Source organism: Heliangelus exortis, chromosome 29 (assembly GCF_036169615.1).
Source record: "Heliangelus exortis chromosome 29, bHelExo1.hap1, whole genome shotgun sequence".
NCBI classification, from domain to species: Eukaryota; Metazoa; Chordata; class Aves; order Apodiformes; family Trochilidae; genus Heliangelus; species Heliangelus exortis.
In genome coordinates this window covers 5043849-5069054 of record NC_092450.1, presented here as the reverse complement: position 1 = coordinate 5069054, position 25206 = coordinate 5043849, and the positions used below count along the sequence as shown (strand labels likewise).

At 46.0% G+C, this 25206-nt stretch overlaps 1 protein-coding gene across 4 annotated transcripts in view; it reads left to right on the top strand.

Moving 5' to 3' along the window:
• The window catches only part of SKAP1 (src kinase associated phosphoprotein 1), a 130039-nt gene that overhangs the window by 20429 nt on the left and 84404 nt on the right, over positions 1-25206 (top strand). For all 4 annotated transcript variants that reach the window (XR_011722856.1, XM_071728362.1, XM_071728364.1 and 1 more), the window contains one exon: positions 6872-6988. Coding sequence is in view for 3 of the 4 variants with exons in the window: in XM_071728362.1 (XP_071584463.1) it covers positions 6872-6988 (117 nt within the window). In the remaining variant the exon portion in view is untranslated. The remainder of the gene's footprint in view (positions 1-6871; positions 6989-25206) is intronic.

Here is a 25206-nt window from a genome sequence, read left to right as displayed (position 1 = left end):
TCAGTTCCTAATGGGCACCTCCTCCAGTCCCTCGAGTGCCTGCTGTGTGCTCTTGGCTTTGCATTCACTGTACTTATTTTTTTCTTAACAGGGAAAATTGCTGCATATACGGGCAAGACAGCCTCCTTGTGTCTTGTCATTGGAATATGCTCACTGAACTCCAGCTCCCTCGTGGCTGGTTCTGGTTATTCCTTGTGCACTTGGAAAGGGTTTTGGCTCAGGAAATATGCTGAACCTCCTGATGCTGCCATGGATGTTCATCAAAACTATTTGGCCTGTAGTCTTCTCCTTGCTACGAATGATACTGATGTATTTATTTATTCTTTTTTTAGGTCCCAGACTATACTTGCAGAACTGTTAATTATTGCACCACACAAATGTGAGATCTGGCTTCACAGCCACTGTTTGGCCGTGTCCCTGGCAGGGCTGGTGCTTCAGAAGATGAACCAAAGTGCAGATTTCTAATCTTCCTCTGCCTCAGTATCCCTATCCTTTAAATGGAGACCTCTTCAAAGAGGCTCGGGAGGGATAATTTATTAGCCAACAAAGTGTTGGTAGCTTTAGGGCTGGTTGTGCTCACGTTGGAGGGGCTTTGTGTTTCACTGATGTGTTACTGGGTCATAAAAGAATAAATCTTGTTTACTTGTTTACATCCCGTGGGAATCTTCTGCTGAGCTGGGTTTCAGGCTTGTCCCTAGCAAGCCTGCAGTGTGCTGTGCTTCCCCACTTGAGAGGCAGAATGTGCAGGGCCTTTCCTGAAAGGGTGCCAAGAATTGGGAGAGAGAGAGAGAGGAGCTGGAGGGAGGAAATCAGGGGGAGGGAGGGGGAGACAGAGCCAACACCCAGCAGAAAAGGAAGGGGAGAGAAAACTGGAGAGCTCAGCTGGGGAATGACACAAGGGGCTGGCATGGACTTAAAAAATAGTGAGGGGAGAGATGCAGCGTGAGCTCAGCAGCATCCTCAAGGCATTTGGGGGGAAATTGAGGCCTCATCAGCTGCTTGGATTCATAAGCAGGAGCTTTGCTGTCTTGCAGAGCAGCCCTGCCAATGTCTTCTTTGGGCCAAGGCTTGCAATTTCTTCAGTGTCACTTGTGGGGTGGCCTTCCTGGTGTCTGAGCAGGACTCGTGCTTGCTATTACTGCTTACTTTTTCCTTTTTAGAAAAAAAATCCCCTAATCAGTTGAGGGGAGGCTTTGGTGTGAATATCCACATATCTGGCTAGAGGTCTGTGAATTAATAACTTCCAGGTCACTTTCTGTTTTGTGTAATCGTGAAGTTTCTTTGCCATGTGACTGGAAGAGAAAATAATTTAACCCTGGCTCTCTAGGAGCTTCTCAGCATCCTTTAGGATAATTTTCTTGACACTGAGAATTGCAAAATTTGAATTCCTTTTGGTGAAATAAGGTATTTGGACATGCTATAGGCGTTTTTCCCCCCCTGACAGTAGGAGTAAAGTTCCCCAGAAAGCTTTGCCCAGTAGATGGGACCGATGGAGTTGATGGATCCCAGGAAGTTTGTTGCTTTTCCCTGCCCAGCAGTGGGTTAAAGCTGTGCTGGGTTTTTTCCTTCCCTCGGCGATGCTGCGCGCTGCAGCCCGACCTGCTGGGCACAGGGGCTCATTGCAGCCCCAAACCAACCCTCTGAAAAAAAACCTTCCCGCTTTCTGCTTGCTTTTTTAACGTAAGTGGCATTTTTAGTGGACCGTTAATTTGCTTTACTGCGTGTAATTAGCAAAAAACTGGGTACCGAGTGTGCAAAATTAGGCTTGGATTGGCTTCACCTGTCAGGCAGCCAAGACCTCTTTGGGTCGAGGTTTCCACAGCCGTGATAAATCAGCTCCTGGCTGGGAGGAGATCCCTCCCTTTCCTTTTGACCCTTGTGCCATCAGCTGGACCTGTCCTGATGGAACATGGGGTAAGCAGAGAGGGGTCCTGCTCTCACCATCACCTCAGGAGCCAGGGACAAAGTTGTTTTCCTTCTCTGCATCATCTCCACAGCCAAGCCAGTTTTTATTAAGTGGGGTAAACACTTTGAGATCTGTAGATAAAAGAACTTTCACCTGTAATTTGTTAATTACACCCTCGTGTTTGGTTGGTGCAGCCCCTGGAGGCCACCCAGGGTGTATCACAGTGGTGTGCCATAGAAAATGTGGGATTTTCAGGCAGATGTGGTGTTGCTGGCACCAGGAGGAAATCAATAGTCTGCACCAAGAAGGTGCAGAAAATCTGCATCCCCCAAACCTCATCCATTCACCTATTAATCACAGGGGTTAACCACACAGATCCAAATGGGCGCTTGGGAGCTGCTGAAGCCTTTGAGGCATTCAAAAAAGAAACACCATACATTTTCGAGCACATAAATGTGTTTAAAAAGGTATGTAATTTATAATAGCCACGTTGACAGAGCTTTAACTACATTAGGAAAGCGAAACCATAATATATTTACATGTGAGCAGTACTTACTGTGTGTGGGTGAGTCTCTGTTGATGTGTTTCCATGTGATTCTCCATAATTTCAGGGAGTGATTGTAGGAAAGGATATTAAACCATGGTATTGATAATGCTTTTACAGCTCTGCTTTGGGAAATACATTACTGCTAAATTAGTCCCTGAAAATCGAGAGATATTAACACTGTCGAGCATGAAGGCAGATGGGATTTGGATCAGAGACCTTTATTTGTAGTGTGATGCTGAGGAGTCATTACTTTAGAGCAGGAACTTGGTTTCCTTGAATATTAACTGGAGTTGGGGATTTCACTTCCGCTTTGGCATGAAGGAGCTGATCATAAAAGCGTAAATGGAACCCGCTTGGTATTGATTTTTCCTATGCTCTAAAAAGATGCTTAATGAAACTCTAGGTACCTAGATAAAGACCTTTACTGAATGCAAAGTAAGCTTAATTGCAGTTCCCTTAACAAGCTGCTGGAGATGAATTTTTTTTCCACTACAAAGCCCTTTCACCTATTTAGATTATTTCCCTTCCTGTGCGTGTCAGGATGCATTAATTCACCTTTTCCTTTTCTTTTTTTTTTTTTTTTTTCTGTATGAAGAGCAAGCTGAAGCATAAAGAAAAACTTTTGACCACTTTTTATGGGAAAAAAATGTCAGTCTTGCTCCTTGAGGTTGCAATAAGTTAATCTTAAAAGTGTAACTGCTCCTCTCCCTTTGCAGAAGCAGATACAGGCAGGGAGGCATTTTCTGATCCTCCACAATAGAATTTTAGCAGAAACAGAGCTTGAACTGAAGATTTTAAAGCATATATCCTCAAACCTGTTACCTACTGTATCCTACCTCTGCTCTGGTGTAGCTGCAGGACTTGTTTCTACCCTCCAGCACTGCAAGCCCCAAAACAAATAGGAAGGGTGGGTCCAGATTATTCCCTTCCTTGCAAAGAGCAGCAGTTGTGCTCTGGAGGTTGTCCAGAGGGAAGCAACAGTGTGTTCCCTGATTGTGCTGACCTTCTGCTGTGGGCTCTGCCCACTGAAGCCCTAATAATGCTTCACTGGGTTCTTTTTATTCTCCTCTTGGTAATTTTTTCTCCTCCAGTGCAGGGGATCTGTGTCTGTGCCTGTTGCCAGGTCTGTGTGACATCCACAGGTCCTGCAGGGACCTGATGTGGCAGATGTGACCTGCCTGCTGCTGCATTCTGAATTGCCACCCCCTCTTCTGGGGACACCCCTGTCACCAGGGACTCAATCTGTCCCCTCTGCAATTTGCTGAGAGTCAATACATCTAAAGCAGGAGATCTGTGTTAATTACACAGGATGCCTTCAAGCCCCTCTTTCTGCTGCTGTGTGAGAAACTGTTTCTGCAGAGAATGTCAGGCAGCTAAAAGATGGCATAATTTCATTTTGGTTTGTTTTTTTCCTGTGCCACAACTCTGATGAAGCAAGAGAACTGGGTATTGAGTGCACTTGGGGGTAGCCAAACAGTGCCAGGGGAGCTGCTGGATGAGGTCTAAGCCCAAGAAACCTCTTGCTCTTTCCCTTAGAGTCAGTCTTGTTTTTGTTCATGCTCCAAAGAGCACTAAGTTGGGGAATTTTGCTGAGGATTTGAGTAGGAAGATAGAGCAGCTTTGCGTCAGGTGCAGAGTAATTATTTGCTGGGATTCTGTGCTATTTGGTTTTTATTCCCTGTGTTTTCATTAAAAGCTAATGAGTTTTTTCTTCATTCAGAACAATAGCTTGGCCCCTGACAAGTTGCTGGTTATTTTTTCTGCTTGGACTCAACTAGCTGTTGCTGCTCCATAAACTTTATGGAGAAGTGGATTAAAGCACGAGAAGTTCTCTTAATGCAAATCAAATGGAAAGGCAATAGGATTTGCTTTAAGTAGTTGTGTCTTCAGAGTTTTTGTTGGGTTTGTTTGTTAGGGAATCTGTAAGTGGTGTCTGTGAATGCTAAAGCAAACAAAGAGGCCTTGGTATTGATTTGTGGTGCAGGGATTTGGGGTCCCTGCTGTGCTTGGCATGATACATGTGTGTACCTGCTGCAGCCTGGGTGGAGTTGAGGGGGTTTGTGTGAACATGTGAAACCTTGGGTTCTCCTCTCCCCAGCAAGCAAGAGCCCATTTGTGGTGACAACCCCACTGTGTGATGCTTCATTCCTGAGACCTCTGCCAAAGCAGAGTTCTGTGCCTTGATTTTTTGATTTTTTTTTTTTTCCCTCTGGTTGCTCCATGCAACACCTTCTCCTGCTGTTACAAACCTGGTGACTTATTCTTGCAAGTACCTTTTTGGACTGGGCCCTGATCCAGCTGGTTTGGTGCAGCTGGGTGCCTCCTGCTCGGTGGAAGGCAGGACCCAGGTGTTGGTTATTGCCATCATCTTGCACCTGGATCTCTTTATAGGGGACACCTGGTACTCTGTGGGTGTTTAAAACTGTGCTGGTGGGCTGGAAATATTGTGTTCAAGGAGCTGGAGGGTTTTGTGGAAACTGCCCTAGAATGTGGCAACTCCACAGCAAGGCATGGAGCAAGGTGAGAATGAACACTGGGTTCCCTTCCCCTCAGCTGGTTGGCTGCTTTTTAGAGCCTTTTTGTTTGAGGGTCTCAAAGTGCTGCAGCAAAGCAGGGAAGAACCAGCAGCAAAAGTCTGTGATGGCTTCTGCAAGGTCAGGAGGGTGGTGGTTGGCTCATGGATGGGCTCTGCTTCCCATCCTGGCCAGCAGAGCAGGGAGGTTCAGGCTCTGCTTTTTTAACCCCTAGTTGGTTTTCTGTTTTCTTTTGGTTTTTGTTTTTGCTTTTTTAATTTTTAATATTTTTTTTTGCTGGAGGCACGAATTTCAGTTTGTTGTAGCACAGAGGAATGAGCTTGGCTTAACTCTCAGTGGCTGGGGAGTAGCTGGTGGCTGGAAGGTGACTGTGGTACCATCTCAGCTGATGGCTGATCCTGCAGCAGGGATCTGAACCTGCCCTTTTGGGCCAGGGACCTGCAGCTTTCTTCTGGGCATGAGAGATGAGCCGTGCAGGTGCTGAATGACCACGTCCCAGAAGGAGAACAGTTGTTTTCTGAATTTGCCTTTTTCTCTGGAATCTAATGTTCTGCACTGTGTGCTGGAATGGCTGCTGGAAACGAGTGAGCGTAGAGCTGGGAAAAGATCTGATTACTCTTTGGGCTCTTCCCCTGGTAGGGAAGTTGTAATGGCTTAAACCATGGACTGCCCCCTCTTCTGTCATTGACCCCCAGAGGCCTTTAATAAACTTCAAAGTCAAATCTTCAATGGGTTTTTCAAGACCTTTGAGCTTATACTATCAGCAAGACTGTAATGGTGTCTGGCACCCAGTGTGATTTGTTTTTTAAGGAACTGATGTGTGGGAGGATGATCCTGTGTGTGTTATGTTCTTCACAGCCAGATTGTTCCTTTTGGTGAAGAACTGAAGTTGTCTTGAAAATGTGTCCTTGGATGCAGGAGCTCTGTGAGCTTCGTGCTCAGAGCAAGTGAGGGAAGGCTGCAACCTGGGATCTTAAAAACAAAGCACATCTAAAATATTGCCTTGTCTTTCTGCAGCTGGAGACTTCATGGCATCTCCATGGTGTTTCTTGGTGGGAAGAAGTGCTGCAAACCTCTGCCCCAGGCCTTGCAGCCCTTTCATCGAGGCTTGATTTAAAATGCAGGGCACAGTTCCTCTGTTTGCTGAGATAAAACTTGGGTTTAGTGTCTGAGTGCAATTAACATCAGCTGAAAACTCCCTATTCTTGCTGTTTGTTGTGTGTTGAATGAGTAAGCAGCTGGCTTTACCTCCCTTATCAGCAGCCTGGGCTCTGTGTATTCAGGGACTGTAATCCAAAAAGCTTTTTTGCTTTGTTCAGGGTGAGAAGCATTTTCTTTTCCAGGTAGGCTAGCTGCACTCCATTTATATTAAAATTTGATCTTAACATCTGTCACTGTAGCATCTAAGTGCCTTCTGCATAAAATCCAATATTGGGAGCAAATTCCCTGGCAAAATGTCTGCTTACAGAAAAAGTTCAATGCAGCATCAAGTCTGGGGAGGTAATAGCTCCTGCCTCCAGACACAGACACGTGGCTTTGTTAATCTGGATGTGACTTATAGGGAGTCAATCTTTCTTCCCAACCACTTTTCAATTAAAGATCTCAAAGCTTTTTGGAGTGATACAGGCAGATTCTTCATTCCAGTGGAGTGGGTGGTGTAGTCCTTCATTTTACAGGTTATTCATGCAGAGGGCATGTACTGAGGGCAAGAACAAGAAACTTGTGTGCCCTCCTGCTGTGAAGTCTGTCCACCTGGGTCTTGAATGAACTTGGACTTCAGTAAAAGGGAGAACCAGGAGGAAACACATCTCGTGGTGTGGGCAGTAAGATATGGGTTAGAAATGTGGCCTCTTCACTAAACTCAGCTTCTCCTTCTCTTCCCAGGAGAGGATCAGCATGATGCTGGCTTTGGACAGGACAGTTCTGATGAAAACCAGAGCTGGAGTTTGGCCCCCTCCATGACATCTGATGCTTCACTTCCATCAGACCTCCAGGATGAGGGTAAGTCACTGGTACTCTTTGAAGTTGTTGAGTGAAGAAGATAGAAAGTGAAATCTAAGATGACTCCTTGATGTCTTTTTTGCGTCTCATAAAGAGGTGGGGTTTTTTTGTAGACCTGTTTGTCAATGACCATGAAAAGTCACTGGTGGAAACTGGAGTTGGTTGGTTCTTGTTTGGATTGACAACAGTGATGGAAAAGAGCAGAACTGGAGCTGGTGGCTGGCATTTCCTGAAGTTCAGGTGCAACTTCAGGGTGTGTTTTTTCTTGTGTGCTTGGCCTCACCCTTCAAAGGGACAGTGTCTGTTCAAACTTTGTCTCCCCCACCCTTCGAAAACCAGACCTCTTTAAATTGCCCTTTTTGGGACCTCCTAGTGCTTGGGAATTCTTGGCTGCTTCTTCCTGTGAGCTTAGAAGCACTCCCAGCTGTGGTTGGGAGCTGACATCCAAGGCCAAGGGTGCTTTCCAAAGAATCCCATGCCAGATGGGGGATTTCTGGCCAGAGAGTTGCTGCGATGCTGATGTCTCCTTATGAGCAGTGGTTTAGGAGTGATGGATTTGTGATACCTATTGCAGTGGAAGCTACAGAGCTGGGATTGTTCTGATCTTCTCTGGGGTTATCTTCAGCCCCTAGAGAAGGCTTGACTGCTTTGGTCTCAGCTTCTTAATCTCCTGCTTCCCACAGATCTTGTTTCCTCCTCCTCTTTCACTTCCCTTGCACTTTTCCCCCACGCTTTCTTGCCCCTTCTGCCTTGTCCTTTCATTTTCTCTGCTTCCATCCCTCCTCTTCACCACTTTCTCCCTGCTCAAAGTACTCTTTCATGTCTACTCCCACTCTTGTCAGTGAGTCAGTAATCATCCATCAGGGATACAAAGAAATGAGGATTTATTTGGGACGAGGCCATAAGAGCTGATGGGCACCCAAGCTCAGTGCTGTGCAGAACACCAGGAGTATCTGCTGCGTGTCATTCATGCTGTAAAGCAAACGTCTTAATTTGGGCTGATTGGGGACAAGGTTGTTGGTCTGATAATTAGCTAGTAACTGCAGCCTGGGAAGAGGTGTGGAGTTTGGGGTTGGCTGTTTCAAATATCTCTGTGCACTTCCACGGAGTGGGGCTGGAGAACGTGTGACAGGGATAATGGATGTTGGCCTAAATGGGACATGAAAGGTGCTGAGGACCTCAGGCTTGGCCTCGTCAGGCAAGCAATGTCTTGATGAAGTCTAGGGTTTCTCCTGGCGTGTTTATTAAGCTTGTCTAAGGAGGTATTTGCTTTGCTAACTTTGAGTGGTGGTTTTTGGCAGCTCTAAGGGGCAGGGTTTGACATAACACTTGCAAGGTATGCAAACACTTGGCACACTGGAAGTTTTCAGACACAGATGAAATGCCAGGCTCGATGGAAGGATGCCCAAAGGGGTGAATGGCAAGGAGATTGATAACACAGAAAAATTACAGACTACAAAAAGCAGTGGTGGTGGGGGAAAGCTGGCCTGGAGAGCAGTTACATTAAAATGAGGTGTTAGTTCTTGCAAACTGGTAAGAGTGCTGAATAACAGCAAATCATGGGCTTGCCTTTGTGTGGCTTCATTCTGGATGAAAGTTGAGCAATTTTTGGCTGATGAGATGCAGGCTGTTGGTAGTCTGAAACAGTAATATTCAAGGTAAAAAAGGCTGGAGCAGGATTTTGGAACCTTTTCTTTGCCCTGCCATAGTTTGTAGTGGCATCATGAGGATGAATGTTTTTAGATTTCTGCCAGTGGGATGGATATGGATCAGGGCTGGGATTTCCTCTGGGCTTTTGAATTTCTGTGATGACTCACTATCAATTTTTTGTTTTGTTGGGATGTTTCCAGGGTTTTTTGCTTGCTTTTTCCTTTGCTTACTTACACTATAGAAGGTATGATGGTTCCTAAAAGAAGGCACAGTCATTAAAAAAAAATATTAATATGAAGTTGCTCACCTGAGAGTTGAAATTAGTACTTCTAAAAAGTGGATTAAGCTAAAGGGTGTGTTAGGCAGCCTCAGCTTCTGAATCAGAACATCCTTGTGGGGAAAAGCAGGAAGTGTAAAGATTGCATGAACTGATTTTCATCTTTTCAGTTTGCCTTTGCTTCTCTGAGTGGGCACACTTCATTTTTAGGGTGCCCCTTTTTATTTCTGCACTCTCTTGCCCATTTAGCCAGCAAGGTCCCTGCTTCCATGTGTGGGTGCAGAGCCTGGGTCACCGTGGCCCCTTGGGGTGCTGCTGTCATCCAGAGGAGTGACCAAGAGCTGCTGCTTTCAGCCAGCACAGGTGGCTGGTGCATGGGATGGATCCATCTGGCTATGGCCAGAATAAATTGGCTGCCTGTAGGAACATATTTGTCATTCCTGTGGCTTTTTTCCATCCCTGTTTTGCAACAAGAGGTCCTTGGGTGCAAGCCCACAGCACTGCCAGAGGTTGCTCTCTCCTGCCTTCCTTCATTTCCCAACTTTATTAATTTCAGGAGGTATCTCTGGTTGGGATGATGCCATTCCTGCCTCTCCTTGCTATCAAAACCAGGGGAGTTTGGAGGTGGGGGGAATGCCACAACCACTCTCTTTGAACAGCCTCTTCCTTCCCTGCTCTGAACTTCTTGTGGGAATTGGAGAGAGAACTTTCAAAATTGTCTCTGGAGGGAGCAGGAGGGACTGAGCCAGTTGGGGATGACTTTACTCAATGAGCCATGGCCCTGCTCTATAGGATCGTCCCTAATGAGTGATTAAGAAGCTAATGTTTGTACAGCTCTGGGAGGCTGGGAAGCACCGTGGAAGTGCTAAGTGCTGTTATAATGATAAGTATTTCTTAGGAGACACTTCCCATGTAATGGACTCTGCTCAGACCACTTGAAGACTTTTCAAAACTGTTTTGTCTTTTAAACTGGTGGAACACTGAATTCACCAGCGGGCTTTCATTTGGTTGTACTGAAGCGTGATGTCTGCAGCATCCGGAGGGTGGGAGGTGCAGGGTTTCAACATCCAGCACTTCCAGATACTGCTTTATCACTTGGGGTTTCCCCCTGGTTCCACAGAACAGCTGATCCCATGCCAGAGCTGGGATCTGAATGATCCACTCAGTGTCAGGATAAGATCCCAGGAAAGCTGAGGGCCACTGGAGCTGCTGTCCCCTGGCCTGGCTGGCGGCTGTGCTGCTGTCACAGCACCAGGAGCCACAATAAATTTTCTTGTGTATTACACAGGTATCTGTTAGCACGTGGAAGGGAGCATAACTCACACTGACAGGAATGTACTTTAAAGGTTCTGTTAGGCATGGTCCCCAGGGTAAGAAATCTTGCCTCTGACTTCCAAGATTTTTCCATCATGTCAGCAGAGAGCTTTGACCAAACATACTTACAGCTCATTCAGTTCTCTATGGTGTGGTTTGTTTTTTGTTTTTTTTTTTTTTTTTTTTTAGTATGTAAGTTTTCGTGTCCTAAAATTAAATTCTTCAGGACATACTCCCTTTGCTTCATAAAAATATGCTAAAAATGACTTATCTTAAAAAACACAGAGGATGGTAGATGAGGTGGAACTTCACCGTGCCCTGGTGGCTTGGGGATGGGAGGGGGCTGATAGAAATGCAAAGTGATAGTAAAACTTTTTGGGGGGTTATTAGAAACTGAAAAGAGGCTGGCACGTCTTCAGCCCATCTCCAGGTACTTCTTGAACCTGTTTAGGTCCCAGAGAAGCCCTGTTTGCTCACCTTTGGCCTTCTAGTACGCAGAAATGGGTCAGGACACAACAAAACACCAGCGTGAATTTGTGTCCATGACTCTTCAGAACCCAGAACCTGGTTTGCAGATCTGGGGAAGTCTGTGAAGTTATTTCAGCAGTTTCTTGGCTGGGCTGTGGCAGCCTCCATCCTCTGCATGGCACCCTCCCAGTGGTGTTTTGGAGCACCCAATCCTTTCTCAGTGTTCTGCACCCCATCTGCTGCTCTGGGGTTTTTTTATTTCTTGAGGTAGTCCCGGCATCTGCAGCTTCTCCTTTCCTTTCTCCTCTATTTCCTCCGCCCTTCTGAAACCCTAAGGAATCGCCTCTAGAAATAGGGAACGAGTCCTTTTAAAAAATCCCAGCCTGCGGGAATGGTTTCAGTGGCACCTGGAGAGGGGGTGGGTGCGCAAGGAGGTGCCCACCCCCCACCCAGCCTGGGGGAAGGGGATGGGTGGGAGCATCTTTGGGGTGGGGGGGGGGATGGGGCCGGGATGTGCGGGAGGGGTCAGGGGGTACCGGGGGATATCGGGGAGGGGTCGCAGCGGGCGGGGCGGTGGCAGCAGCGGAGTTCTGCAGTGCCCCCGTGTGGCGACGCTGTGCTGCTTTCCGGGGAATTTTATCTGAAAAAAAACCAAAAAAAACCCCAAACCCAAACACCAAAACAGCCAATAAACCAAACACCCGCCCCTAACCTCCCAGCCAGGGGTTTCTGCCAATTCCTTCTGCCCACTGCGGGAGCTCTGGCGTGGGTCTGAGTTCAGCCCCTGCGCTGGTTCGGTGACACTGAATCTCTGCTTTTCCAACCCAAAAGTGGGAATTGGTGTTTTTTCTGTCCCCCAGGGCCAGCTCCATGCTCTCTGGGGTGACTGGTGGTGCTGAGGCACGGGGTGGTGGGTGCAGGGGAGGATGGGGTGCCCTGGGTGCTCAGCCTGAGCTGTGGCCCAAATGCTGCTGAATTTCAGGTGTGTGAGATAAAATCCAGAGCAAGGAGCTGGTACAGAAACATCGGTGTCTGGAGTCTGCACAGCTCAAACCCTGAATGCCCACTGATGGGGGGAAGTGCCACTTAGGCTGGAGTTGAAAGCTTTACATTTTTCTTTTCAAATGCCATTAGAAGCAATTATCTCTTCTCCCTGATGTCCAGAAATGTCTTTTTGTTGCTTTTTGCCGGGTTATTATAAATTTGCTGTTGATGTACTTTTGGAGTTTTCTGAAACATCATCAGAAACGCTGGGGGCAGGGGTTTGTGAGGAGTGTGATGGAGGTTTTCTCCTGCCTTGTTTCCTTTTTGGTCTCTGGCATCGTCCAAACGAGCCCAGGGAGCCAGAGTTTAAAACGTGGATCAATTATTTCTCCTGGTTCCTTCCCACGACTGTGGGAGCAGGTTTGGCCACTTCAGGGTGAGTTTTGCCAAGGGGAGGAGAAGAAGCACAAATCCCTGTGGAAGAAAACAACAGGCTTTGTAAAAAAATATCTACTGTTAGTGTGTGACAGTTTGTAAAGAAATCAGAGTCCCTCAAAGCTACAGGAGCTCACGGGCCTTGATTTATAGTTTTCTGAATGGAAATGCACCATAACATTAGTGCTTTCAAGCCCGGTGTGATAATGTCACAGGCATTGTGCAAATAAGTTCCTGGAAGGGTACTCTGGCTGGTCAAAAGGTTTGACTGTATATTTTATACAGAGCAACTCCGTGCACCTCTGTTTTAAGGATTATTTGTTTGGGTGGAGAGGAGGAGGGTGGGTTGCTTGCAGGCTGCCAGAAATAGATGCATAAATTAAATAGCAGAGCTCAGAGCTTTGCAGAGAGCCAGCAGCAGCAGGGTTATGCTGTCAAGATTTTCAGTTTTCATTTAAAGCAAACAAACAGAAAAGGAAAAAAAAGCCCCAAACAAAATAAACCCAAATAAAAACAATAGACCAAAACAAAACCTAACCTGAAGTGGCTTCATGTTCTCATTTGGGGTTTTACAGCTGCAGCAAACTGTAGCAGGAGTAATTGCTGCAGAAATCCTGACTTGTGGCTGCAGCTCCCATCAGCTGAGTGTGGGTTCAGCCCCTGCAGTTTCGTGGGTGCTTGTTTGGAGCTCAGAGTCCTTTTTCCTCAAACAGAGATGTTTGGAAGTGGGTCTGAGAGGCTGTCCAAGCGCCTTCTGTCCTGTCTTTCCCTGCACCCCATAGAAGCAGTTGTTCTTGATCAAGTCTTGGGATGAGGCATCAGCACTGGGGACAAGCCCCAAAATTTTTTGGTCCAGCCTATCCCTTAAGCTCCCACGTGTAAATGGGGTGTGATTTCTTGGTGTTTATTTGCCATTGAGGACTGGAAACCTCAGCATTCAAGTGCTGGCTTTAAAAGCATGAGTGGCTTTTACACAAAATAATGTGTTTGTGAGTCAGTTTCTGGATGTTGCACATCTTGGTTTGTGGGTTGGAAAAGGATTTCTGCCCAGCCACTGGGATGTTTGGCTTTTTTTTTCTTTTTAGCCAAGATTCTCAAGTAATTTCTTGAACACAAGAACCCTTAAGAAAAACAAGAATGTTATGAAACATGTAGTGTGAAACCTCAGCAGTTTGATGGGGCTGTGGGGCCCCAGAACAGGAGTTTTAATTCATATTTGTTTACAAGTCAGTCTAGTGCCAATAACTCACTGATGTGGCTTTTCTAAAGCAAAAAATCTTGTCACCTTCGCTGTTTGCCTGCAGGGAGAAATCATAACCAAAGTTTTTTTGTATGACTTTATGAGTGCTGGAGTGGATGGGCAGATTTATTTTCCATACCTAGAGGACAGTCTGTGCCAACAAGGTGTTCCGTGGATTATTTTTAGTAAGCAGCTTAATAACAGCGAACTTTGCATGAAAACAGTGTCAGCTTATGATGGCAGCTTAGAATTAATTGCAGCAGAGATGCCCTCAGCCCATAGATTTATTTCAGAGGGCTTGGGGTGCCGTGGGCTGCGTGGTCCTGGGTGGTGTCAGGAGCTGGGATGGAGCTTCCTCTCGTGGTGAATCTCGTGTTGCCCGTGTCAAACACACGTGAATTATCAATGCACAAGTTCCTGCTGGCTGGGAGAGCTTAGGCACTTACCTCCTAAAGGCTTTTTTTATTCATGAGTATGCAAATCCCTGGCATAAACGCTTTGTGTTTCTGCTCTCCCCAGCAGAGGGATCAATATGCAGGAAATGGAAGTTAACAAAGTGTCGGGGTGGAACTTCAGTGTTTCTTCTCCACCTTTTTAAGAAGAAAACTATCCCAGTTCCCTGAATTACCAGGCAATGAAGTCCCTGGCCTGGGTGGGGTTTTCTCTGCAGGAGGGATGCTCGGAGGGTGCTGAGCTGTGGTGCTGGGTTTGGGTCAGCTGCTCAGTGCCCTGTGACTGTGCTGAAGCAGCTGTGGGATGCCCAGGACCCCTCTGGCTGGCACCAAGGACCTCGTTTGGGCTTGGGAAAAGGAGTTTGGCCATTGCAGAAGTGCAGGGTTGAGTGTGTTTGGCTCTAGGAGTGATGGGTTACAGCAGATTTTGCCTCAGCATTATTTCACTGAATATCCGAGGAGTTGGATAAAATATTTAATGGGTTCTTTGTTCTCTTGGGAGAGAAGCAGGATACATTCCCAAGAAAGAGAGCCTAGAAGCACATTTAGAGTGGTGGCTGCTCACGTGGGTAGAACCACGGGTAGGAATCATGGTGATTGTACCTGTATCTGGCAGGATCAGCCTCAGAACACTGACAAGTCCTGAAATACAAAATTCCCAGCTGAGAGAAATGGTCTGGACAGCAATAAAAGCCCCTGTTATATGTATGTTAACACGAGCTAAACTACTACTGACTTCATTTCGACTTAAGCATGTGCTTAAATGTGTGCCTCCATGTGAGCCACAGGGAATACTTTAAATTATTACCCAGGTTATGTAGTGCTGAAAATCACTGTGTGCAAAAATAAAGCCACTGTCCTGAAGAATTTAAATTAAAGACTGGTTATAATATATTCTAAAGTGAAATGTGTTAAAGGACAACTGGAGGGAAAAGGCCTCTTTTTTGTTTTTTTATTTTTTTATTAATTTAATTCCTTTCATTTCTGCTTTAAAGGTAAATAGTCAAGTATCAGTTTATTCAGCAAACTTCTCCCCAGAGCTGTTGTACCTGCTGGTGGGTTTACTCAAGCAGAGAGGCTCTGTTGGAGGTTCTGTCAGTGCTGTTTTGCACCAAGGCTTTGTGTGAGTGTGTGCATTTGTGTATTGTGGAGTAGCTTTGTTTAAGGCTTAGGGTGATGAAGTGCTTCTTAGAACAAGTTAAACTTTTATTGTTTAACCCTCAGAGGGATGTGGCAGCTGAAAGCGATCGGGTGTCCAGATTGATTTTTGGGGTCTGTGTTGAAGGGTGGCAGGGAGCACACAGCCCTGGACCCGTGTGGGGCATGGAGCAAACTCCAGGACTTCTTCTAATCCCGTGTCAGGGGAAGAGCAGCTGAAACAATCGGCATCATCCTTCACCCTGATAATGCCTTCTCACCAACTAATAGCTCCTTGTTCATCAAGGAAACGAATGTGTGTGGAGGTGACATCCTCTTCACCCACTGCTCTTTGTTCCAGGGTCCTCCAGACTGATTGTATCAGCACCAGCACTGACAAATATCCCCCCAAACTTTAACACTATGTAAAATTGAGTTATGGGGTTTTAAGGTTAGACTCCTCTGGCTGAAGGCTGATTGTCTCCAAGAGATAAAGGAATCAGTACTCAACAATAACAAAATCTTTGCTATAGGATAATGCCTGTTATTGAGCTCACAGCTCTCTTTATTTGGTTACAAAGCTTCACCCCTATTTTTTTTCCTTGCACTCACAGGTTAAAGTGGGAGCTGCCATTTGAAATTGGTGAATTGCTGCTGTTCCTCTCTCCACTCTTGCCCTGTGCTTGAGCAAAGGCTTTGGCAGATAGATCAATCCCAGGAACCATCCCATCACCCAGAGCTGTGTCTGCAGCCACAGTTTTTAACCAAGTTGCCCTCACAGTGGCACTTTCCCAGCATGAAGCAATGCCAGGGTAGCACTTGGGTAGTTTTTGGGGAGGAAAAATCTTGACTGCCTTGCCTGGCATCCCAAAATGCTTAGCAGGCAAATCAAAGAGCAAGATGAGAGCATTTTTGTAGTTTTTGGTAAGATTCGTCCATTGCAATGGAGGAAATAATTCTCCTGGAGCTGACACTGGTGAGCAGTGCCAGTGGCTTGACCCAGGTCCAGCACAGAGCCTGTGGTTCAGGTGACAACCACATCTTAAAGCCCTGGAGCCCCAAACACCTTGTTTCAGATGTTTTACATGTCCTGGTGAGACTTGGCTATCTGCTGAAACTGCCCTGGCACAGCTTTGTGGAGGATCAAAGTGTTGGCAAAACCGATGGAATTTGGGGGAAGAAATCAGAAGTTTATTTTAACTTCAAACTGATGGTATCTGGGCAAAGTGCTGGGGTGGTGCTGTGCTGAGGGCAGCAAGTGCCTGCCAGAAGGGATGTCTGAGAGGGGCTGTGCTAGCAGTGGGGGAAGAAGTCACAAAACCCAAGGGAGGACAAAATTTAGTGGAGTGAAGCTCCTTGTGTTCTCTGAACTCCTTCCAAATCCTGGAAGCAGTCTGCTGTCCTGATAATCACCTGATGCATGAGGTGTGTGGAGAGGACGTGCATGGTTTGGGTGACCTAACCTTGAACATTTGGAGCAGGCAGGCAGTTGGTGTCAATCTTTGAACATACATTTAGGGTGCTGCTCTGCACCCCTAGGACTTGTATTTCTGCTTCACACACTTTTGGTTTCCTAAAAAGACAGAGCTCTGCTGTCCCCCAAGGGCTGGGGGCATCTGCAGGAGATGTCTTTGGCTGAAGGGAGCTTTCAAGTCTCCTCTGATTTCTGCTTCCCTAAACTTCATTCATATCCATGTCCTTCGAAGCAGACCTGATGATTGTAGGGACCTGTGGTTCTGGGATGCATTCAGAGATCCCCTGACCTTGGAGGGAAATGGTTTCCATCCTCTTCCTGTGTACTCCCTTCAGCTGGTTGGTATATTAGGTGTGAGCTGCCAAGATTTTGGGCCAGGTCCAGAGCTGGGGTTTAGCCTGTGCTGATGCTGCATCAGAAGCCCATCATCACCCTGACTCCTCTTGCTCAGGTCCATGGGCACCACAGTTTATTTTTGAGATCCCCAATTCCGTTGCAAATTCTTATTTTGTCCCTCTTTTATTCCACAACATTCCTTGGTGCTGCATGTGCTCTGTATTACTTTTTTTGCTACCCCAGTGTATTCTTCAGTAGGATGAAGCTTATTTTATTGTTCCACCCATATTCCTAACCTCTCTCTGTCCCCTACTATTATTTCCTCTGCTTTCACTTGATATTTGCATTATCACCTAATTTGGTATCTTCCTGCTCATGGAATTAATGGACTGTTTACTTGCCTTAGATAAAACAGGGACAAACACCCTGCAGTACCCCAACTCAGCCCCTTCTCCCCCCATGACAGAAAGCCATTTGTCACCAGCTTTTGTCTGTGGCCCTTGGGCCAATTTTCAGTCTGTGACGATTGCTTCTATCCAAGCTTGAGGGAAATTAATTTTTTTCTTTTTTTTTTTCCAGTGAGATTTGCTGTGGCACCACATCAAACGCTCAGTGAAGTCTCCAGATATATTGCAGCTATGTTACTGCTGATTTTGTAGCTTGATCAGAAAGGCTGCCCCTGTGGGCCTAAGGTCATTTGCCTAAGAAAGCAATTATAGCTTAGATGCTCATAAAGTAATTTAGTCCCTTTCTTCTTATTATTTTAAAAATCTGTTCCATTATTTTATTTGTGGGGCACTGGATGTACCAGGGCATTTTCCATCTTCACCTTGGTATTGTATTTTTAAATTTTGGTGCTACCTTTGATTGCTACTCTGTTTTTTAACCCTCTGCTATGATCAGGACAGGCCACTGGTTTGGGAAGTTTGGGAGCTTTGTTTTTGTATTTTCTGTAAGACTGCATGTGAGTGAGATCGGTGGGATGGAAGGCACAACCTTAGAGGTACAAAATAATAAATTTGTCTGCCCCTTTCCATGCTCACACCAGCTCTAGCCTAGGAAGCCTGTGGCTACCTGAGCCATCTCTGTATCCATCAAGGAGCAGGACACGACTTTGGCTCCCTTGAGCTGTAATGGCATCTCCCAAGTAGGTGAGAAATCCTCCTTGCCAATCCTTAGCAATGTTTGTCATCTAGTGGACATCAGGGTGGTGACACTCCTCTTACCATGGTGTTTCCAGGTTGTTTTCTGCCAAGAATGATTTGAAGTTGCTTTTTTTTTTTTTTTTTTCCATCTGTGGGTGGAAGTTCCATGCCTGCTTTGAGTGCCTGGATCTGCAGGCTCAGTTTCAATTACTTTTTCGGGGGGATAAGTTTATCTTATTTTGAATCAAGGCAAAATTCTGTGTACCTTCTCTTCCCCGGTCCAGGAGAAATCTAATTGAAAAAAACAACAACAAAAAAACCCCACGAGCTTTTCTTTTCAAATATAATTGGAGTAAGTTGATCAAACTGCTTCATTTTTAAATTCAAGGTCTTGCAAAGCCACTGGTAATTTGTTTAAGAAAAAAAACAAACCCCAACCAACAGATATGCAAAACAAGAAGGTTGAAAAACACACAAACTTTTAGAATGGGAAACTAACCAGCCCCACCAAGGGAAAGTAAAGCCAGACAATATCAGTATTTGAATATTCTCTTTTCCTTCTTTTCTTTGATATGCAAACTGGCTGCTGATCAAAGAACTCTGGGAGGAGGAGGAGGACAATGGTGCGGATCCTGGTGGCTTCGGGTTTTGGTTCCTGGGTTTGATCCCATGATGGCTGGGGTAGGGTTGGGGATGGGGACCAGCACCGCTTCCCTCCCCTCCCCCTTGGTCTTCCCAAGCCCTGAATTCAGGGATCAGCAGGGGAGCTGAGCCAGGGGCACAGGCACAAGCCCTGAGGTTGCAGAAGCCGCCATAAAACGGCGATAGCTCCGCTGCCTACAAAGCCTCCATCCCTCTTGGGTACCCCAGGATGCTAAATCTGTGGGTTCAGGCTTGGGGCAGGTGGTAGGATTTGCTCCTTTAATCTTCAGTGTCTATTTATTACAGTGGAGCTCCAGGGCATCTGAGCATGGCCTTTCTTGCCAAGAGACCATAACAAATGGATGCTCTACCTCCCTGCCACCGCCGAGCTTTGCGCTCCACCTATCTGCGCCAGCCGGTGCTGGCTCCTTCTCTCCCTGCTCCTTTTGTTGCCTTCTAAAACTAAAAGAGGGGAAGGGATTTGAATGCAAAGAGCAACTCTGCTTGACCGTCCACACCTGCCCTCCTCGGTGGGTCCTTGGCTCATTTTTCATGGTGTGTGGGGGGGACTGGGGGTGCTCACCTTGGGGATGAGAAACCTCTCTGCCCCAGGCCATGGGACCGTGACTTAAAGTAACCTTTTTCCCTTTGTTTACTCTTAGGTATTGAACCCTTTCGAGATTGCTAATTATTTTTCAATTGCCCAAGACAAATGAGAAGGTTAGGGAGGTGCCATTTCTCAGTGACCCTGCCTGTCAATTGCTGGGACTCTTTATTAATGTTGGAGGTGGGTTTGTGAGATTTTTCTGGTTGGTTTTAAAGAATAAGAGGGAAATGTCTTGAACTGTAGAGGTAATTTAAGCTTTTCTCTGTCTCTGCCATCAGAAATGAGTGGGTTAATGACACTGGTGGGGAGTTCCATCCTCTCACTGCAACTTAATTTTATTTTTAAGGGGACTCCTCAGAATAGGTGAGGATCCATGGCGAACCTCGCTCTTATAGGTACAACAGTCTTGTCCAAGTCTTCTGAAAGATGATTTGGTTCTTATTGCAGTGATCTTTTGTGGTTATAACCCCAGTAGCAAAGCTGTTTTACACCAAGTTAACAGCTCTGAAGAGCTTGCAGCTTGACCAGACAGACAGACAAGGTGAAGGATGCCAGGGGGGGTGATGCTGGGGGAGTGGGAGGTGATTTGACCCAACACACCAGCTGCTGGAGGTCTAAGGATCAACCCAACACCCTCCAACTTACTATTGTAGCTTGGGAGGGTGAATTAAGGGAGGAAAAAACACCAGTGTGATATGCACACGAGTCCTGGCTTTACCACGCTGACCCTATTGAAGCTGAAAATATCATTTAGCTGAAAATATAATTGGTTTGTGGCAGCTGAGTGACCTTGGGTTGCAGGCGAGGTGGTCTTTGCTTGGATTTGGAGGAGTCAGGGGACTGTGGGGCCACCTGGACCCCAGTTCTGAATCTCCTGGTTCCCGATTGAATGGGGGAGCTTGAAAAAAACCCACAAAACAAATCACAATACCCTGCACTTTTCAACATGAGATGTATTTTGCAGCTTGTCTCCAGGCAGCTCGCAACCCAAAGGGCATCACCGAGCGCCGGCAACGAAATAGCAACTGGGGGGGAGGGAAAAGGACAGAGGAAGATTGAAAACCTCCTATACAATAATTAGAATAAAATTGGGGTATCAAGAATACAGGGGTCAGCTTCTGTTCACACCAATATGACTTTCACCTTGTAGAGAAAGGCCTGCACCAGGTAATTAGGTCAAGTCAATGATTATATATCTTTAAGCGAAGTGGAAGGGACTGTAATTGTGATGAAATTTGTTTGAAGAGGGAAAGCATGGGGAATTTTGTTTAAAGGTAACGAGTTCAAAGGGTAAATGAAGTTCAAGGTTCAGTTCCTGTTCACTCCTAACAAAAAAAAAAAGGACAACAACACCCCAGCACACCAAGCAGCCAATATTTCCATCAGCCGAGTTGCTTTATCTTTTGGGGAAGGGAATGGGATCATATCCCTGTAGGAAAACTGGAATTAAAACAGTGACAGCTCTTTAATGGGGCTTTCTTTCTTTAGGAGCCAACAGAAGGGTAAACCTTGTGCAATGGGTTGTGGGTTTTTTTGCTTTTTGTTGTTTTTTTTTTTTTTTTGCCTTACTTGGTTTATTCTTCCCTTTGGAGCTCCCTGCCACATGCAGCCACCTTGCATGCAAATGGGTGACATCCTGAGAAGGGCCTTGCCTGTGATATGCAAATATTCACTTTGTTTACCGGAACTTTTCAAGAGAGGGGAAAGCAGCTGGGCCATGAGCAGTGAGGAAAACTGTCCATCCTGGGGAGGGGGGTGTTTAACAGGATTTCAACTTCCCATGAGTGTTTTTGGCGGAGCAAAAATGTTCCTGCAAGAGTCTGCTTTTCTCCCAGTAAATATGTGACTTCTGTCTGAGCTCTGGTGGGTGTTGTGGTTTGGTGGAGGGCAGAAGGGGCTTCCTTGGCATCTGGATTTGAAGCTCTTGGGTGCTCTTGGACCTGGGAGAAAAAAGTGTAAGAAAAAAAAATCATAGTCACAGCTGCCTTGCGAGTGATTGTTTTAAACTTGCATGTGCAGGAAGGTGGGCTGATAGTTCTGCTGCAAACCAAGACCTCTGCATCTTTGGTGATCTTGGAAACAGCTTTGTCTGTGGCACGGAATCTGGTCAGTAAAGCAGGGGTGCAGCAGTTCTGGGGGGCTGGAGCTCGCTGCTCTGGCTCTGGGGCTACAGCTGGGCTGTGAAAATGCAGCACCCATGTTTGGGCCCAGGGAGTTTGCAGCTGATGCTTGGAGGTGGCTGTGCAGGGGGATCTGGCTGTGCTCATTGTCCCCTTTTCTCTGTGGAGGGTGTCCTGGTGGTGATGGTCGTGCTGGGTTTTTTATGTGTTGAGCCTCAAATGTTTTGGTTTTTCCCCCTAATGGCTTCTTTGTGGGATAGGAAGCTCATTCTGAGCACAAAATAATGTTTGACCTTACCCAGAAAGCAAACTGCAGAAGTTTAGCACTTCTCTCCCTGGAAGGAGTAAAGTCCTGAAGTGGCTCCCAGGGAAACCTCTAAATTTGGATAGAGATGGAGGGCATCCCCCAAACCTCTCGTGTGGTCAGTATAGAGCTCCCTGTGAACTTGGTGTGCAGTCCTGCTGGCCTTGGGGCTGGCTCTGGGGACATGCCATGGAGGAGGACACGGGGACACTGGTGTCGTGGGTCTGGACCCATCCCCGTGAGCAGCACTGATGGGTTGGGGACTCCAGCAGGGATTTGGGAGGGGAATCTGGAGGGGAGAGGGGCACAGAGCCTCACCTCTGCTGAACCCAAGCTTGCAAATATTTCCACCCGGGCAGAATGGAGTGGAAGTTCAAGGAACAACTTCGCAGCAATATTAATGACCTCCGGGGGCACCCGAAGTTCAGCGTTCGACCTCTGTTTTACACCTCGCATCCTTTGCTCCCTTTTCCTGTTCCCCCCAGCCACATCTTCCCTGTCAATTCTGTGTCACCAGGTGGCTGCTAAGGTCTGGTTTGTGACATTTCAATCTCCTTTTAGGGTTTGCTGCTTTTTGTGTGTTTTTTCCCTCTGCCCGAAAAAATAATAATAAAGTGGATAATAAAGGGTGAAGGGTGGGAGAGAAAGGATGGGAGAGAAGATGTTGGGTCCATGGTGGTGGTGTGGGGGGGGGTGAGCAGGGTGCTCTTGTGTTCAGTTCAAGGTTCACTCTTTTGTTGGCGCGCCATAAAAAGTCTTCAGTTATCAGGTATTTAAACCCAAATCAGCAGTTCCATATCCGTAACCTGAGCCGCAGCGTTCCTCGGGCTAATGGCCGCGTTTGCAGCCAGTTGGGTGACACTCGATTTGTACTCGGTGACGGGAACAGATGGGGCTTCATTGTGAGGAACCCGCCTGTATGCAAATGTGAACGGAGTTTCACCCCCGCCCGCTCCTGACCTGACCACGCAGAGGCATTTTACCCGCAGCTCCGCCGGGGGGGGCGGCCAAGGGCGATAAAAAATGGCAGTGGGATAGTACCAGCGGCAGGTCAAGTTTACCATCCGTCTTGCAGCGGGACGGAGATGGCAACACAGTTATTTAGTTTCGGTCTTGATGCCGGCTGGCAATAAACTCCATCATTTCACCTGTTTATGAACCCCAAGCTCGTGCCGGTTTGTGCTCTGCGGGGGGAAAAAAAAAAAAAACAAACCAGAAAAAATAAAATAAAAACGAGAAAACAACAGAAAGAAAAAAAAGAAAAAGAGAAAGAGGAAGAAAAAGAGAAAGAAAAAGAAAAAAGAAAAAAAAAAAACAGAAAGAAGGGGAAAAAAAGGAAAAAAAACCAGAAAGAAGGAAAAAAAAAGGAAAAAAAAAAGAAAATAGAAAGAAGGAAAAAAACCCAGAAAGAAGGGAAAAAAAAGGAAAAATAAAAATAAAAAAAAAAAAAAGAAGAAGAAGCAGAGGAAAATGTGGGTGATGGGCTCCTTGTTTCTGCTGGGATGAGGAAGGGTCCTGCTCTCTGCTGGGGTTTATTTCTCTTTCATTTGATCCCGCATCGTTTTGATCCCCCCCAACCCCACCTCCGCCTTTTGTATTTTTGAGGTTTTGTTTATTTCTTCAGAAGAAACAGGAACCCGTCTGCGCCGAAATGGGCTTTTTTATTATTTAAAAATTGAGAAAAATGATAATTGATGCCAGAATAAACAAGCGGCATTTTAGGCGTCGGTTTAACAGTTTTGCATGTACAGAGGCGGGATGCAACCCCTCATAAATCTCCCCATTTAAATGTGCAACCCTTCATTAGAGTGAAAATATGAACAGCTGTAATTGCACATTTACGCCGGCGACAGAGAAAAATCTGGTTACAGTTGTAATTTTTCATGCTGATGAAGAACTGGGAGCAGGTTCGAGCACTGATTCTGTAACTGGGTGGAATTTTATTCCTCCATCCCCTCGTTTCCCCCCCTCCTCCTCCCTCTCCCCCCCGCAGCCTCTCCCCAGCCACATCCAGTAGTGTAGCAAATTAGCGTCTTTTGCTCACAGCAATCCCCCGTTTTTATATTATTCTCTGGCTCATCAGAAAAGTAGATTTCTCATGCCAATTGTAGAGCCCTCTTGGCTGTCGGCTCCTGCGGGACTGACCCCCCAAACTGTGGGTAGGATGAATGGTTCCACGGCCCCAGGACATCTGTTCTTCAAGGGATGCTGTGAGCTGGAGTCTGGAACTGATATAAAAGAAACACTCTCTACAAATATAGTAAAAGCTTCTTGCTGCAGTAAATCTTTATTTCTTGCAAGTTGGCTTCTAGCAAGCACCCGGCACATCTTGAGAGAGGAGGGAGGGCTGAGAGGACGAGTGCTTGTTTTGATTTTTTTTCTTTTTTTTTTTTTTTTAATGCTGGAAAAGTCCATTTTTGCAGAACTGGTGCCTGAAGTGCCGTAGCTGTAACCATTGCAAAGCATCTTCAAATTTTCCCATCTGGTTTTTATGGTTTATTGTTCCTTCTCTGGTCAAAAAACAAACAAACAAAAAAAAAAAAACCGCCTCGGACAACCTCACGGAACTCGTATTTTTAGGCAATTCTGCTCAAATTGTGAAGAGAAATGAACAGGCAGAACAGGAGCTGGTGTTTGTCCAGTCGGTGCTTGTCATAACTGACAGGGGTGATGGAAATAAGGCACTCCCTACATATCGAGAAATTGAGGGCTTCTGAAATGGTTTTATTCCCTCGTTTTTAGTCATTGAAAAGTGGGGAGATCATTAATTTCCTGTCCTGGGATAAGGAAGTGCTGGGAACACGTGGAAGGTTTGGTATCTGCAGCACAGCTCCTGCCCTGGGCCAGGTGATTGCCATTTGACCCAATATTCTTACTTTTAATACACCCAGGTCTTGATTAAACCATTACTTAGGTATTACTGGTATAGGCTGTGGGTCAGGGGCAAAACTCTCTGTGAAGTCAGAATAATTACTAAATAAAACTGAATAAAGACTCGAGGATTTGGTCTGTTCTTTGTGACCTTGGAATTGCTCTCCAAGGAAATTCTGGCAGGTAAAGAGAATTGGATTTATATTCTGATGTATGAAATTCTGGTTGTCTTCCTGGGTTTTTTCAAATTTATGGGCCCAGCTAAAGAATTTGTAAATTATTATTTTTTTATTATTTTCTGGAGGGGGAAAAAGCTAAGGGCGGCTACTAAAAAATTATTGGTCACCTGAAAGCAGAATTTTTACCACTAAAAGCAGCTTAAAAGAGCCTGGTTTAAAAGAACAAGAAAACAACTTCATTTCAAACAAGTTGATTTTATTAATTGCTGCCCTACCAAAATCCACATAATGGCTTGCTGGTTACCTGCCAGGCTAAAAGAGCTTTTTATAAGTCAGGCTATTTTATTTATTAAAAAAAATAAATAAATTAAGGAGCTGGAAGGTGCTGGTAGATGTGCATATGTACTTATTACAGACGAGTGCCCTTTGGAAATAACTGCAGTGCTGGTCCGAAGTGCAGCAGCTTCTCATTACTGTTGACGACTCAAGCACCCCTCTAAGTGTGACTGGTTCTCATTAAACGAGTTATAGAAACAATCTGGCTAATTTTCCCTAAAAGGCTGCGGTGTGTTTCCAGAGCACT